The sequence below is a fragment of the Stenella coeruleoalba genome (genome assembly GCF_951394435.1).
Source record: "Stenella coeruleoalba genome assembly, chromosome: 20".
NCBI classification, from domain to species: Eukaryota; Metazoa; Chordata; class Mammalia; order Artiodactyla; family Delphinidae; genus Stenella; species Stenella coeruleoalba.
Genome location: NC_137166.1, coordinates 4,289,662 through 4,306,784, shown reverse-complemented (window position 1 = coordinate 4,306,784; position 17,123 = coordinate 4,289,662). Strand labels below are relative to the sequence as shown.

General features: G+C 45.5%; 1 protein-coding gene across 1 annotated transcript in view; it reads left to right on the top strand.

Moving 5' to 3' along the window:
* The window catches only part of USP10 (ubiquitin specific peptidase 10), a gene marked incomplete at its 5' end in the record, with an annotated part of 69,732 nt that overhangs the window by 38,643 nt on the left and 13,966 nt on the right, over positions 1-17,123 (top strand). Inside the window, 5 exon segments of the mRNA XM_079908161.1 lie at positions 3,961-5,034; positions 13,792-13,883; positions 14,381-14,490; positions 14,902-14,957; positions 15,190-15,293. Of these exon segments, the coding sequence (XP_079764287.1) occupies positions 3,961-5,034; positions 13,792-13,883; positions 14,381-14,490; positions 14,902-14,957; positions 15,190-15,293 (1,436 nt within the window).

Genomic DNA, 17,123 nt, shown 5'->3' with positions numbered 1-17,123 from the left:
TATAGTAAAACGAGAAAGTGATTATATCTAAAGTTATTAGCAACTTTGTAAGGAGCATAGGGAGAGGACAGTTCCAATGATTGCTTAGGACGACAGTAAACTAAGCGATGCTCCAGGGACCCACATGCCCTTGCAGGGCCACCCAGCCTCCAGACTGGCTTTGTTATCTGTGGGTTGAGGTTCTCCCTATCTTCGTGTACTTGGCGCATAGGAGGTGTGCCACAGGTGTTTACTCAGTGCTTAACAGATGTCTCATTATTTTCCCTGTCATAATAGTCCTTCCGTCCTGGTCCAGGTAGTGGCCTCACCATCCTCCCAGTCGCTTAGGCTGGAGATGGAGGCTGCACCTCCCCCTCCTCCCCTCGTCTGACCCCCCAGTGTTCCAATGTCATTCCTCTAATCCATTTCCTTCTTCTCTCTCTCTCTCTCTCTCTCCCTCTCTCCCTCTCTCTCTCTCGCCACATCCCTCCTTCTAGGCTGGCATCCTTGCTCAGTTACGCTTCTTGACTTTTTTTTTTTTAATTATTTTTGGCTGCGTTGGGTCTTTGTTGCTGTGCGTGGGCTTTCTCTAGTTGCAGTGAGCGGGGCTACTCTTCATTGCCGTGGGCGGGCTTCTCGTTACGGTGGCTTCTCTTGTTGTGGGGCATGGGCTCTAGGTGCACGGGCTCCAGTAGTTGTGGCGTGTGGGCTCAGTAGTTGTGGCTCACGAGCTCTAGAGCGCAGGCTCAGTAGTTGTGGCACATGGGCTTAGTTGCTCCATGGCATGTAGGATCTTCCCGGACCAGGGCTTGAACCGGTGTCCCCTGCATTGGCAGGTGGATTCTTAACCACTGCGCCACCAGGGAAGCCCCTTCTTGTTTCTTTTTCTCCATTCTGTCCTCTCTTTCCTCAAGTCCATCTTTTAACCCTCCAAAATCACGGCTGCTCACACTGTTAGTGACAGGCCAGCTTAAAGGCCCCTTTTCTCCAAGGCCTTTTCTGCTCTGTTTCCGTTACTTTTGTTTCTCCTGCAGTGCTAGCTCACTCTGCCTCCCTCTTTAGGCTGAGTTCAGCTGTGGGTGGCAGAGACCACAGTTTATCCGTTTCTGCGTTTAGCAGCTGCACAGTATAGTATCTGCCGTGCTGTAGACTCTCAGGATGTTTTTTTTGTTTGTTTTGTGGTACGTGGGCCTCTCACTGTTGTGGCCTCTCCCGTTGCGGAGCACAGGCTCCGGACGTGCAGGGTCAGCGGCCATGGCTCACGGGCCCAGCTGCTCCGCGGCATGTGGGATCTTCCCGGACCGGGGCACGAACCCGTGTCCCCTGCATTGGCAGGCGGACTCTCAACCACTGCGCCACCAGGGAAGCCCTCAGGATGGTTTTGGATGAACACTTTAGAGGGATTTGTTCTATTGCCCACCACAGCCAGCGACTCACGCTCTTGGCGGGGGCCCCTGCACAGTGTGCCTTTTATACTCCTACCTTTTTAAATCAGTTCCCAGAGAGGGAAATAGCCCCTACTTCTCACCACCCGCCCCATCCAGTTATCCTGTCGACTCCACTGACCTCTCTCTAGCTCCTGATCGAAGTAGATCTCTTTTCCCTGTGTCAGGAAGCATTCTTTTTGTGAAGCTGTTGAGGCCTCATCTTACCCACCCTCTGCATTGTCATCTCCCGTCTTAAATGTTTGTCTCCCTAGTAGATGTAACTCCTTGAGGCAGAGACCTTGCCTTACCTCTGTACCCCACCCCCCTCCCCGATAATAAGCGCTTTGCACATAGCTAGGTGCTCCGTGATTGTTGAATTGACTCACTAAGAGTTGATCGGAGAAATCAGCCGAGGAAGCCACTTAAGCAGTAGCTCTCAGACCGTCCTGGGCATGAGAATCTCCTTGGGGGCCTCTGAACGTCGCAGACTCCGGGACCCCATCCGGGCACCCCAGGCCACGGTACCGTGTGTGCTACGGTGCGCAGACTTTGAGAAGTGATGTGTTAGGATGTAATTGTTTTATTTGAGCTGGTTTTCCTTCCCTCAACAACTCCACTGGCTGCGTGACCTGAGTGCTCAGGAGCTTCCAGGCCTTCCACCACTCTTCTGGCCTGACAGCTTGGGCCTTGTCCTGACCTCTCTGCCCTGGAGGGCAGTGCACGTGTGTGTCCACGACCAGTGTTCCTGAATAGGAAAAGGAACTGTTCTGGGTAGGAATCGGACTTCCAGGGATGTGATCAGATACTTTGTTGGGTAAATGTTTTGATGACAACTGTAGCATATTGAAATGGTTCCGTTAATGTCACATCACATTCTAGAATGTTGTATGATACGATAAGATTAAGAATTGAGATGTGGAAGGCACTGTGTCTATCGGAAATAATCAAAATCTGGCACGCACTGCATGGTACAGCACATACTAATTTTTAGCGTGATTCACAAAGTACATCACAGTCTTCAGAGGGCAGCCTCCTCATGCCGAGTGTCCTTCACTTCTTCACGTACACCCATCTCAGTCCACTTAGCAGCATTGTACCCTTGAAACCTCACAGGATAGGGGATACCTGGAAGGAGACTGGACAGTTCACTTTTGGGTATAATAATAGAGAAATTAATTTCTCTGTGGTGATTGTTTTCAAAATAAGGAAACAACAGATCAGCTCTCAGGGGCCAAAGGATTCAAATTGTCCTATCAGCGGCTTTATAGTAAAGCCTGCTGTTAGGCATAACCATCATTAGTATTCTTTTTTCAGGAACTTTTTGTTTGTCAGACTGTTGTATTCCCCCTACCCCCAGGGCATGTGATATCAAAACAGATGGAGAATTAGGAAACTGTTTAGGGCCCTGGCCCCTCTGTGGGGCTGTTTTTTCTTCTCTAAAAAGACTTCCAAAGTAAAATATATTCAGTTTTGTTAACAGAATATGATTATTTTGGTATGGTGATTTTTTTTTTCCTTGAAATACATACCTTGGAAAAAAAGTGTGTCTCTTCTTCTAGACTTGGAGAAATCTTCAGTTATGCACGAAAAATGAGTTAAAAAGCACGTGTCCTTTCCTTAACTTCTAAATGTATAACTACTTCATCAGATGTAAGATGACATTGGTGCTTGGTGTCTATTGAAAGACTCAGTTGATTCTAAAACTCAACCTAATTTCTGAGATGTGACCTATGGAAAAATGTCCATGTTAGAATGGATAGAATAGATGGTTGTCCATGTTAGAATGGATAGAATAGAATAGAATGGATAGAATAGATGGGGAGAAAGTAATTGAAGGATTGCAAGGAGATTTTTAAAGGTTTGCAGTCCTAACTTTATCTTTTTGGGATTTTTGGAAGTACCTTCATTACCCATGGAGTTAATCTAGTATGAATTAATTTAGTAGAATTCACATGCACTCATGTAAGGCCATTTTTGGACTTCAGTTAAGGTTGTCAGTAGAGAAGATCCGGGAGATGGATAATTTGAAAGAGTGCTTTTGTGTGAATCATATTTTTGGAATTACTAAATTACATGAATTAGAGAAGCCATATATATATATATAGCATTGATTTTTAAGTCCCCATGTTAGTCATCTTGGTTTTTTAAAATTAAGTTTTCCAAGATACATATGCCCTAGTCTCACGCTTATAGAGTTAGCTAATAAAGTCAGATATCATTATTGAGGGATGTGTTTAGATAGGCAGAATATTATTTGCTTTCTATTATAATTTTGTTTTAATTTCTACCTTCTGAAAGTCTCCCTTAGCTACCCTGAGAGTGGAAAATAAATACAGGCTTCTGTATTTCATATCCCCAGGTTAAATATAATTTTGTAGTTATTTATTTCAGCAAATTATTTATTCAGCACAGAAATTAAATGTCATAGCTTCGTTAATTACTATAAGACTTTAGGTTTCATTTTCAAAAAGGCATAATTACTGAGACTTTTATAGTTTGTATAGCTGTGTTCTTAACTAATGGGATGTTTACTGATCATTTTCTTTCTAAACAGGGCAGGACTGTCAGAGAATTGAATTTGGTGTTAATGAAGTAATTGAACCCAATGACACTTTGCTGAGAACTCCCAACTACAGTATTTCAAGCACATTGAATCCTCAGGCCCCTGAATTTATCCTTAGTTGCACAGCTTCCAAAAAGATCCCCAATGACATCGATAAAGAAGTGAACTACAGCTCAGCTGACTGCCAGTACCCAGGCTCTGCCCTCGCCCTGGATGGCAGCTCTAACGTGGAGGCGGAAGTTTTAGAGAACGATGGCGTCTCGGGTGGTCTTGGACAAAGGGAGCGTAAAAAGAAGAAAAAACGCCCCCCTGGATATTACAGTTACTTGAAAGACGGCGGCGAGGGTGGTCCTTCCACAGAAGCCCTGGTCAATGGCCACGCCGGCCCAGCAGTCCCCAGCAGTGTAGGCACGGAGGATGTGGACTCGATGGGTGATGTGCCCCCCGTGGGGACACCCAGGACTTGGGGCAGCCCCCAGGACACCACGGACTTCGTCAGCGACGCCGTGCCTGCTGGTTCTTTCCCCGGAGCCCTTGACAGCGGGGCCAGGACTGCAGGGCAGCCTGAGGGCTGCCCCGGGGCCAACTTGGAGCCCTCTCGCCTCCCTGCAGAGGCCAGCAGGGACACCCTGTTGAGGACAGCTGTGGCTCAGCCTGCCGTTGGGACCGATACTACTGAGAACCTTGGAGTCACTAACGGACAAATACTTGAATCCTTGGGTGAGGGCACGGCTGCCAACGGGGTGGAGTTGCACACTGTGGAGAGCTCGGACTCGGAGCCCGCCAGGGCCGAGAGCGGCGCCCCTCCTGCGGACGCCGCGGCCTCTGCAGCGGCCTCTGCAGCGGCCACCGCCCCTGCCGGTCACAGTCAGCCCACCAAGTCGTGGGCCAGTCTTTTTCATGGTTCTAAGCCCCCTTCCTCCTGCGCCGCCCCCTCGCCTGTGGTTTCCATGGAAGCTAAGTATTCCCCTCCTGCCACATCTTCCCTGGTCTCTGAAAAGCAGGCCGAAGTCAAGGAAGGGCTGGTTCCAGTTTCAGAAGATCCTGTAGCCATAAAGATTGCAGGTATAGTTCAAAAGATACAAGTGTGAAGCCAAGATGGGAGCAGACAGGCTGGGCTAAAAACCTTGCTGGTATGTTGTTGCCCACAGCGGTAGTAGATTGATTACCCGTGTGTTAAGAGGAATTTCTGAATAATGCCTGTACCTTAAATTTTACTAAAAGTATAATGGTATATGAGCAAAATGGGGTGAGGAGGGGGTGTCGTACCTTTATGTTCAGTGGAAACGCCATGTCCATTACCACTTTTTTTACCAGTCCTTTCCTATTGACAAATTACATTTCCCTTTCTTGCCTTTTGATCGAGTGACTGTGCTCCATTGTGTGACTGTAATAGGCAGCCCCATCTGTGTTCCAGCTGTTGTGTACCTTTGGTGTCATAATCCCTGATTGGGACTCACTTTGCATTGTTTCTTTATTTCTCAGGACATAAGAAAGTGTTGGGGTTTTTGGCTTTTTAATGCCTATTTTGGATGGAGTAAATGGATTTTCCTCAGTTTTAGCACCCCAAGGCCAACTCTTGACAAGATGAGAAAAACGGTAACAGTTTGCCGTAAAGTCAATGTTTTATTCGACGTGCTGAGGCTCAGAAGTAGGACCAGTTCACAGTAAAACTATAAAGCTGCATGACTTGTGATTTTTAAAGTTAAAGTAGAAAGTCAGAAACAGAGGAGCCGTGTCTGTTTATATACGTCTAAGAAGCAGGGGCTGCTCTTCAGGTTTCATTGTACCGAGGAGTTTACTAGTAACCACCTTTTCAGGTTTTTGCCCCTGAGCCGAGTTAAAGTTAGCTGTCTCACTTAGGCTTTACGTGATGTTTGCTGATATCACATTTTGGTATGCCTGACAGCATTCATTACCAGGGTGAGGGGGAAAGCAGTAGCAAGATGCAAAATGCATACCCTTTTATGAATGGCCAGAATTCCATCAGATATAAAACACATCCTTTTGATGGCAGTAAGATGACAGCAAGCAATACTTAAACATCTTTTTTTTTTTTTCCGTTTTTTTTTTTTTTTTTTTTTTGCGGTACGCGGGCCTCTCACTGCTGTGGCCTCTCCCGCTGCGGAGCAACAGGCTCCAGACGCGCAGGCCCAGCGGCCATGGTTCATGGGCCCAGCCACTCCACGGCATGTGGGATCTTCCCGGACCGGGGCATGAACCCACGTCCCCTGCATCAGCAGGCGGACTCTCAACCACTGCGCCATCAGGGAAGCCCTAAAAATCTTTTTTAATGAGCATTTTATTCCTTATACAGAATACATTATTTTGAATAATCTAGGTATCTGGAGTTCTCTTAAAATGAGAAGTTAATTGATAGATGAATCACCATTTTGGGCTTTAAAGTGATAACTTTTAGGTTATTTGGGTGAATTTTTTATTATAAATATTAAAATGCTATTAATGTTTTATTATTATTAAAATGTGTGCATTGCAAGGGAAAGCTGTCAAGGTCAGGAAAGGGGAGTAAAAGCCTTTGAATAGATTAAGTTAAAAGTTTATTTTTAGTCTGTAATGAGAGATACGTGGTGTGACGCTTTTAAAAACGTGCATTCTGAGTTTAGTCAGAAGGCATTGTAATTGTAATTCTGTTCCTAAAAATTGCTTCACAAAGGAAAAACCTCCCATTCCTGTGAAATTTTCTCATTCTTTATTTAAAATAAGAAAGAAAAGATTCATTTTAAATGTTTTAAAGCATTCTAGTCATATGACTTTAAATGTGGTTTGATGCGTAGTTTGCCGTGTATGTTAAAATCTAGTTGACCTGCTAAAATCTAACGTTAACCTGCTTTCTAAAACACTGTGAAGGGAATTCCCTGGTGGTCCAGTGGTTAGGCGCTTTCACTGCTGGGGCCTGGGTTCCCTGGTCGGGGAACTAAGACCCTGCAAGCCCCACGGCACGGCCAACAACAACAAAAAAAGAAAAGTAAATTAAAATGATGTAAAAGTAGAGGCTCTTAGTTATTTGTATTAATGGAGAGTGTTGCTACAATTTAATCATTTTTGAGTTGATGCAGTGTGTTCCTCCATTGCTGTGGGGGGGACCCCCGTTTATTTTCTTAATTCTATTTTTGATTAGGTCAGTTGTAAAGATGTTTTAATATACAGTGTAGTTGCTGACAGTTTTCAGTATTTCATGTTGTGAAATAATGCAGTGATAGTCGTCACTCTTGGAATCATACCGAGCTTAGGTAAAGAGGATTGCTTGGAATTTTTTCTTCTGTCACATTCTCCTCCTGAGAGGTTTTACTTTATAAAAACGGTAAGGTAGGTTCAGTTTATTGTACAGGTCACTACCACAGACTCCCCCTAAATGGGCACGCTTTTAAGCGTAGGCCCACTTACTTTAAGCGGTATTTAACTGTGTGAAATTCTAGCTCCATTAAAAGATCTGTTGATGTTGGTTATCATAGAATTTGACTTGCATTAGCGTCTAAGTGGTTCTACTAAGAGAATAATTTTTGTGTTTATCATTATATTTATTGACTTGGGAAAGAAAGAGGAGGGAACAGCCGTTCAGATAAGATCACTCTTTTCTGAGTTCCTAGAGTAATATCAGTCTCCACAGCCAGTTTCTGACCCCAGGGCCGTTTATTCTGGATGTCTGCATTTCTGGATCGTCTGCCCTGTCCTTAAGTCTGTGCTTAACAAATGCCAAATAGTTTCTGTATAACCGCAAGTGAAACACAAATCAACTGTAAACAAAGAATTAGAATCACATAAAGCCTTTTGAAATGAAACAGCCAGCTTTCAGTGACCCACGGTACCCACGGTCTGTTTACCCATTGCTGTAATGGCTTCTGCTTTTACCTTTTTGGTGGCAAGGCCGTCTTCTTGGTGTCATTTGTCAACATTTTTTTTTTCATTTGCTGTTTTTCTTAAGTGTAAACTCTTACTTAAGAAGGAGATGGAAGGGAAGAGCACTTACACTGAAGCACCAAATGCCTTCCCTAACCTCGCGGGGAGTATGAACCTGCACAAGAGGCCCGCGGGGTCCGTGTTTCAGTGAGTGGTTTGTGTCTGCGAGGGGATATATGCCATTTTTCAGTAGGAATAACTGAGCTAGGAGGTGAGCAGAAGAAACTTGAAAATCTTAATTCTTATAGCTTGTATTGAAAGCAGTTGCAAAACTTGAGGCACACCCCTGTTGGAGAGTAAGTATGACAAATACCAGAAAAGTAGGAGTGATCTCTGCCTGTGCTCCCTCCATTAGCTCAGGGTCAGAGTTTGAAATGAAACATATCCTTGTGATGAACATTACACTCTTCCTGGTTTTTTTACTGAGGATCACTTGTCCTATCCCAAACCTAAATTGTATCAAATGCTTTCGAATCACAAATAGAGCTGTTTTGTATTTTATGTTTTGCATCAGTGTATTTTGGTTTAAAGGAGTGTAAATAATGGTGGGCGAGGAGAGAGACTAGGCCAAATGCCCAAACAGAAGGAGTTAAAATTCCAGTGTAAGAGAACTAGGTAAACTGAGGTCATAGAAAGCTTTAAAAAAAATTCTATTCTGTGGGGGACTTGAGGTATCTAGTAATGTCATTTATTATGAATTTTGGTAAAACACACTTAGTAGATGATTTTGCACAGTTTTATACCTAAAAATTGTTGCTGGAGAGAGCGACAAAATCACTACAAGTTGGATCTGCTCAGAAAAATGAGTTCCTGGGTCTGTATTTATTGTAAACAAACATATACCCCGATTGATCTTTGTTTTAGTGGTTTATAAATCACATTTATATTCAACACTTTCCCTGTTCTTGGGAAATAATTCTCCAACATTTTGCATTTTCTCTTCAAATTCTCCGAAGCAGCACAGGCAGTGACCATGCAGCAGGCCCTGAGCTGAGGAGGTCCAGCACCTGTTTGCAGAAGTCACACTTGTGGGGTGAGAGTTCAGTCCATGTCTAACTTGATAGGTGTATGTCCTTGCTAATATTTCTGTCATGTCTCTTTTAAAGAACTAAATGGACACTCCTCCACTTACAGAACATAAGTTGATCTATAGCCAATGGGTAGTGGTACATTTTGGTCACTTTGCTGTCCTCCACCTGATTAGGTAACCAAGATAGTGTGTGTTCTTCCAAAGTGACGTAATGAGGAAAAGAAAAACACTTGGAGAATGTTCTGGACAGTTAGGAAGATGACAGAAAAGCAGGTCGGCAGCATCAGAATGTCAATTACGAGCCGGTTATTGAGCCTTAAGAATCAGTGAAAGTTCTGCAGCTTGCGTTTTCATGGATTTTAAATGGTAATATGACCTAAATGCTAATTTTAGGAAAACAAAATTTGATGCATAAAAATATAAGGATAATCCTAGTTTATATGGACTTAAAAGTTTACAATGCCAGTATTGCCATTGCGTTTATGGATCATTTCATTTGAGTGATTTGTGGTTATGTATGCGGGCTACTGTATACGTCAGTGTTTGAGCTGTTACGAAGATGAAGATAATGGTTTCAGTTTCATACCTTTTATGTGATACGCAGTCATTCTGGCATTTTGTGCCATGCCTATAACGTCATTCCGGGGCAACCCTGCCAACTACTGTGGAAAAGATGGTTTGAGGAGGCCACCTTCGTAAAGTTACTGTCTAAACAGATCTGAGTAGTAAATTATACCAAGAACAATGGATTGAAAAGAAGGCCTCTGGGGGGAAGGTTTGTTACTACAGTCAACTTCTGATAATTTGCCCTAAAAGAAAGTAAATAGAAAACCAACAGTGATGACTTGGGACCATAGGTCAGATTTAACGGTTCAACCTCAGGAAATACCCCACTCTCTCTCTTCTTTGGCTGCCCTTCAGTGCTCATTGGACTTAGCAAAATCTAAATGGAAACGGTGATGTTGTTATTATAAAAGGAACTTAATTAAATAGAGCCAACTGTTATACCAAAAAATTAAAAGCAGTATTCCTACTCGCTTGTCTGCATTCATGAATATTGACTTCTGAAATACAGCAGTAAGATTCATTTATTTTAGGAGCATTCAGTAACAGGAATGGAGATTGTTTACAGGAATTAGCGTTGCCTTTGCACCGGTGCTGCTTGACTGGGTGGGAGAAGAGGAGCTGCGCATGGCGGACTCCGTCGGACGTTAGCGTCTGGCTCAGTTTGTGGTCCTTGAAATTCTGCAGGGGGAGGAACGCTCAATGTACAGTGTGTTATAAAACTGAACATTTAAATTGTGTGGATGTTTGGTTTTTAAGAGAAAATCTTAGGCAATAAGATATTTAATCTTAATTTTTTACAACCTTTCATTCCTTTTGAAATGTGACTTTATTAATATACTGTATACTCACAAAATATTCAAAACTTAATTTTAAGGAATTGATGCAAACATTTCTTTTTGGAGAACTGAAAAGTGTTGGTTCTCTCAAACTCTTTTTTTAAATATAAACTTATTTATTTATGTATTTATTTTTGGCTGCATTGGGTCTTTGTTGCTGTGCGCGGGCTTTCTCTAGTTGCGGCGAGCAGGGGCTACTCTTCGTTGCGGTGTGCGGGCTTCTCATTGCGGTGGATTCTCTTGTTGCGGAGCACGGGCTCTAGGCGTGTGGGCTTCAGTAGTTGTGGCTTGTGGGCTGTAGGGCGCAGGCTCAGTAGTTGTGGCGCACGGGCCTAGTTGCTCCGCGGCATGTGGGATCTTCCTGGACCAGGGCTCGAACCCACGTCCGCTGCGCTGGCAGGTGCATTCTTAACCACTGCGCCACCAGGGAAGCCCCTTGCTTCCTCTTCGAGAGTGGAGTTGGCCTGTCATAAATGATTGTTTTTAGTTTAACAGGATATGCATCCAAAGCACTTTTAGCTACGTATAAAGTTATTTTTGAGTCTGTTAAAACAGATGCATGGAAGGGAAGTTTCAGATACATCTTGCATGCCTGTCCCTGATCATTTTCTTTCTGTTTTCCTTCAGTGTCTGTATTGAACAGGAATTGATATTGTCAAGCCACTTCCCCTCCCATCTTCACCCCTGCCCCCAACCCCGGGAGACTTTGCTTCCAGTATCATCAAGAAAATTGAGGTTGCTATTTCATTTCTTTCCCCACCGTAAACTGTGGTGAGTCTGCCCTTCCCTAGCTCCTTCCCTCCTGCGATCCTGGGAGCCCCTTAGTGACCCCCTTCTTTTGTCTTACCCCTCAGCCAGGCTCCTGGCCAGGGGAGCCTGCACAAGTGGTCTCCACTCTTGCTTTCCTCCTTGAGGCCCTCGAACGTGCTTCTGCTTCCACTACTGATTCCAGCCGCCCTGTCCTTGTAGATCACGGGTACGGATTCTCCTTAGCCTGTCGCTTGGACGTGGGTGGCGCTCAGGGTTCCGCTCCTGACCCACTGCTGTCAGAATGTGCAGTTCAGGCCCCGAGCTGCAGGGTCGTGTGTGTGTGTGTGTGTGTGTGTGTGTGTGTGTGTGTGTGTGTAGATATGTTACGGTCTGGTCTGTGAGTGTCAGTGCACTGTTCACTGGTGTCTTCCGCGTACCTTTTTATCTGAGCCTCTGAAACTCTTAAAACTGAACTCCTTATTTCATCCCTGCCCAAAGCAGGAAAGAACCCGCTTGTCCCGTTGCATTTCTCCTCTGGGTGGAAGGCACCATCACCCCAAGCTGGAGATGTTCTCCTGGTACCATTTGCTGTCACAGGCCCCTGGCCACCTCAGGTTTCTCCAGTTCTTGGATAGGGCAGGGCATCCCCGCCACTGCCCCCACCCAGCTTAGCCTGCACTGTGTGGTCCCTTCTTCACTGGTCTGCAGGCCCTGCTACAGCAGGGCCACCGCTCAGTCATCTCTGCACCTGCAGGTCCTGGTGCCCAGGCAAAGCTTAGCCAGCTGCAGCATGTCATTTATCAGAGGTCCTTGTGTTAGGAAGGCAGTTGGTTTTGAGTTGTATGGTTATGTGAAAGCTTAATATTGTTTTTAGATATAAAAGTACTCTGGCAAAGATTCACAGGTGTCCTGACGGGGCGTTCATTGCGGACTGATGCTTGTTTGGAAATGCACAGATGTTTTGCAGAGTAACTGTGTGAGGTAATTGCTATTCTGTGACACACATTGGAAATTATGGGCTGTTGTGATGAAATGGCTCAAAGATGGATGTAAAAATCCCCGGTGAGAAGAAGATCTTCAGCTTGTGGGGAAAAGTTAGTATCAGAAACCTTAGAGTAAAGGACCTTAAAGCAGAGTCCATTGTCTCCTGAGAGCAAAGAGCCCGGCTTCTGGGACCCAGGCTCGTAGGTCAGCGCAGTCATGCGCCCTGCACCAGTTCCCTAACCCCTCTGGACCTAAGTTTTGTCACCTGTGAACTGAGGATGTTAACGGTGTCTCTTTGACAGGGTTGTTAGGTCGATTATGAATAATACAGATGGAGCTCCTAGCGGTGTCTGTGCGGGGTGTCAGTCACGTGGGCGTGTGGTTCAGTTCTGTATCTGATCTGTTCCACCGTGAAGGCCCAGCGCTGTGCCCCGTAGTGAGAGAGACAAGAGGATCTTGGCAGGCTTAGTCTAACTGAGCAGATTCCATGGGTTCTCTTGGGTCGCTTATGTTTCACTTTTTAATAAGTGGGGAAATTATTCTCTGTGCTTCCTCAGTTAGAGGCGAGAGGGCATTTACCCTCACAGGAGAGAGGGAGGGAGTGTGTGTGTTGACATTAGAATCTTGCAAATTAATTTCTTCATTTAATTCTTAAGTCTGGCATCTGCCAGTGCAACTGTGTTTTTAGGGAACAAAGGCTTCTTTTGTTTGATGCTTTGGGTGGTGGCTGATAGCAAATGCGTGCTCCCCAGTACACAGCCTGAAAGTGACGGGTAGGGCTGTGTCGTGTGGCCGCAAGTCATGGATTTGGGTACCGACTGTGCTGCCTGGCTCCTGTGAGGTCACAGGCAGGCGAGTTAACCCTGAGCCTCTGTTTCCTTTTGGTGAAAGCGGGATGGTTGGTGGTACTCCGGGATCCCTGAGGATTAAACGCAGCGAGTTCACGTTGTAAGTTGTAACGCACTTGCCAAGAGTAGAAGGTGGCCAGACATTGTGGCTGTCACTGTTAGAGGATTCGTAAGGGACGTGGGGAGACCTTGTTACAACATTTCTAAAAAGAAAAAGGGCCAGTTACTTACCAATATTTAAAGCATTCTTTTGTAAAGATGGCATTTACAGCTATTTTAAGACTGTGGGGAAGAGTGATGTCAAAAGGTGAATCTGAGGATAACGAAGCTTATTTCTAAATGGAGTAAGGGATTTTAGCATTCCGAGTGGGACTTCTGATGAAAATACAGTTCAGTTAGTAGGAGATAATTGTCCCCAAAAGAGGGATCATCACTTGCTGAACAGTCACCGAACACCCACTGTGATGTGCTGGGCGTCCAGACGTGAACGAGACGGGTCCTGCACGGAAACACCTTTCTGGATGGTGTCTGATTGAGGAGGCCTGCCCGGCTGTCAGCGTTAAAAGAGCCTGTATCTTTTAAGTCTGTTCCCGAATACTGTTACGTCGTTTTTTAAGCCCTTTCTGTTTCTTATTAAAACAGTCTTTGTGCTCCCTAGTGATATTATCACAGGAAGATAAATAAATGTCATCAGTGTTTGGGGGGAAATAGTTTTGAAAATTTTAATCATTAAATAATTATGTGATGTTGACCGGAACGAAGCTGTAACAGCCTGCCTTCGCTTTGGATGTGACGTGCGCTCTGTTGAGCAGGGTCCCCCTCCCAGGGCAGAGCGTGAGAGTTGTTCACGAGATGCCATTAACGTCTTCACTGTGCTTCCCTCTTTCAGAGTTACTGGAGAACGTAACCCTGATTCATAAACCAGTGTCATTGCAACCCCGCGGGCTGATCAATAAAGGAAACTGGTGCTACATTAATGCTGTATCCTTCTCAGAGGCTGTCCCCCAGGCTGGCTTTCTGCAGCTTCCTCTTCCTTGGGCACATTCGACTTAGTTCCGCTTCTGTGGGGTGTCTACCCCACATTTTGAATCCAAAACCTCGGTTTCTTAATGCTTATTAACTGGGCTATTCGTGACCAAAAAGAGAGAGATGATTTGTTGACCTGTGACGGACAGAATCAAGCAAGTTTCTCATTAAAATGGTCCTGAATAACAGGGCAGAGTGACCGCTTAAACTGGAAATCCTGTGTTAATCGATTTGATTATCTTGGTTGAATCCCGTTCTTATTTATAAACGACTTGGATATCACAGGGAAGTTACCCCCGGGATTATTTGGTTTATCCCCTTTGTGTTTACATATCTAAGTCGTTAGTGTCCTTGGCTTGCGTAGTTTTATATGCTCTTGTGTTTTACATGCCTTTCCCCAGTTTGGAGCATCGGTTTTATTTCCTTTACGCTTCCTTACTGCCATCATGTAGACACTGCAGGCACTGGTTGCTTGCCCTCCGATGTATCACCTGATGAAGTTCATTCCTCTGTATTCAAAAGTGCAAAGGCCTTGTACGTCCACACCCATGATAGATAGCTTGTAAGTAAGCTGCTGAAAATGTGTTGAGGGGTGGGCTTTCCCCCTCTGATAATTAGATTCAAATGGCAAAGTTCTTGATCTCCTGCAAATGAATCCTGTAATTCTATTTTTTTTTAAATGTGCCGTTCATGATTTTCTATGGAAGTTAACCAGAAATGGAATTGGAACATGGTTTAGCTGTGTTCTTTAGATTCAGTTGAATAAATTTAGTGTTTACCAAATTATATCACTTGAAATATACCAAAAACTTATGTAGAAAAGATTTACGCGCTCACTAGCTATTACAGCATTGGTTATCTAAAGTTTGCTGTCTTCATACTAGGTAACATTCTACTTAGCCATCAAGGCTTTTTAATAATAGTATGTCTTCTAAAAAACAAGTACTAAACATTTTTTCCCCCCCGTGTCTAGTGTTCGGCTAATGAATGAGTTTACTAATATGCCAGTACCTCCAAAGCCCAGACAAGGTGAGTAAAAGCGAGGGTTCCGATGCCATTACATTTTGGGAGGTGTGGAGTCAGGTGCCTGAGTTTGAGGAATTCAGGCTTGCTGGAAAGAAAATGTCTCTTTACATGCAGGTTGCTACACCTATACTGTTCTCAGCATTGGGCGGGTGTTGGGGGGAGTTGTGATGAGTATGCCTTTTGTCATGTTAAGACTTCTTCAGTTGTAAAGATCTGTGTCCTGTTTCCGTTGCAGCTCCTGGGGATAAAGCCGTGAGGGACGTCCGCCCGGGAGCTGCCTTTGAGCCCACGTACATTTATAGACTGCTGACAGTTATCAAGTCGAGCCTGTCCGAAAAGGTTGGGGCTGCCGCTGCGTAGCTTGTTTCTTACCTGTTGCGTATTCAGTGCTTGCCCTCTGCTTGCACTGCGGCGATTAAGTGGGTGTTCAGTGGATCTAGGCTTGCTCTGGAGTCAGTTGCTAGGATGAATTAGAGTATGGGATGATAATGATGGTAATCAGAGACAACTCGTGTCGTTTACTGTGACCAACCACTGCTGTAAGTTCGTTCCATCCGTTAACTTACTTAACCCTGTGAATAAAGTGTGATTAATGTCTGCTTGTTCCATTTGAGAAAAGGGAAGTCACTGTCCAAGGTCACAGCTAAGAAGTGGCAGAGCCTGGCAGTGGAGTTAGCTCCTTCACTTCCACACGGACTGCCCTGCAGCAGGGACGGGGGCATTCAGGAGTGCTGCATCTTCTCCACACTCCCTCGGGGCCGTCATTTTTAATCATACACTTTGCTGCTGAAGGCATGGGGCCAAGGGCCACGGAGGTCTTGAAAAGGGCCCTGACGGCGTTCAGGGTAAATCAGGGGCAGCCTTTGCGCAGTTAACTGGAGCGTTTCTTTCCTCCCCGACAGAGTTCGTGATGAGTCAGTACAAGCAATTGAAATGATGCTAGAAAAGGGGAATTCTTTAGGAAATATTCAAGAAAATTGTGTTAAAACTGACTGAAGTAGTACTGTTTGCAGCCCCTTTGTTTCGAAGAAGAGGGAATACTCAGGGCACTGCAGCAGCATACCACCAGGGGCTCTTCATGTGCCCGTGGCGTAGCCTTTGCTGTTAAGCTCAGGATTTCGGGGTGTTGCTAGTGTTAGGAAGGCGGGCATGGAGTAAACGGTGCCCTCTGCTCCAGAGAGCGCCTCGTCCAGTAGGGGAGTTAGTACTTGAAGTACTAAGACAGATGAGCGTACAGATGCTGTAGGAGCCAGGGGCGGGCCCCCGGCTCAGGGGGAGCAGAGGTAAAGCTCAGGATGCTTCTGGTGGCTGAGCAGCGCTGAGATCCCGCAGCTTTCGAAGTTACATTACTTGTGGCTTGGTGGGGTCTGCAGGACCACCCTCAGGGTTGCGGATTCGCTAGAAGGTCTCACGGGACTCAGGAGCTGTTACCCTCAGTTCGGATTCAGTACAGCCCAAGGACACAAAGCAAAATCAGCACAGAGTGAAGACTCGGGCAGCGTCTGCAGGAAACCTCGAGACTCCTCTCCGGTGTAGTCACACAGGACGCACTCAGTTCCTCCCACAGCAGACTGTGGCCGCTGTGTGGCTTGTGGTCCACCAGGGAAGCTCCTCAGCAGCTCAGTGTCCTAGGGTTTTGCTGGGGGCTGGTCACATAGGCACCCTGCCCTCTGCCTCGCACAGACTCCTGGGGGGAGAGCCAGTGCTCAGCACAAACCACACTGTTGGCACAATTGGGCGCGCTCCCTTTTCAGTTCCTGGAATGGCGGGAGCCCTCCTGAAATCCAAGTCCCCGGATGCCGGCCAAGGACCAACCCAGCAAGCAGGCCTTTCCCAGCACTGTTAACTCTTTTCTGTGTCTTGGGCTGTGCCAGCCTCTGCCCTTTCCCACAGACACACTCACACCACACAGCCCCGTCCACAGCTATGGTTCCATTGGAGCAAACAGATCTACTCAGAGACCGCAAGCAGTCCTTGGAACACTCACGCCGTTATGCTCCAAAGAACGAAATATGAACCAATCATGATAAATTATATAATCAGATGAAACCAATGTAAGGTTATACAGCTAGTGTGGGACCATATTGTGTGATTCATCTGCGAATGGTTGTGCTGATGTGTGTGTGTAAAGCAGGCAGCTAAGTCTTTAAATCAATAGAGTTTTTCACG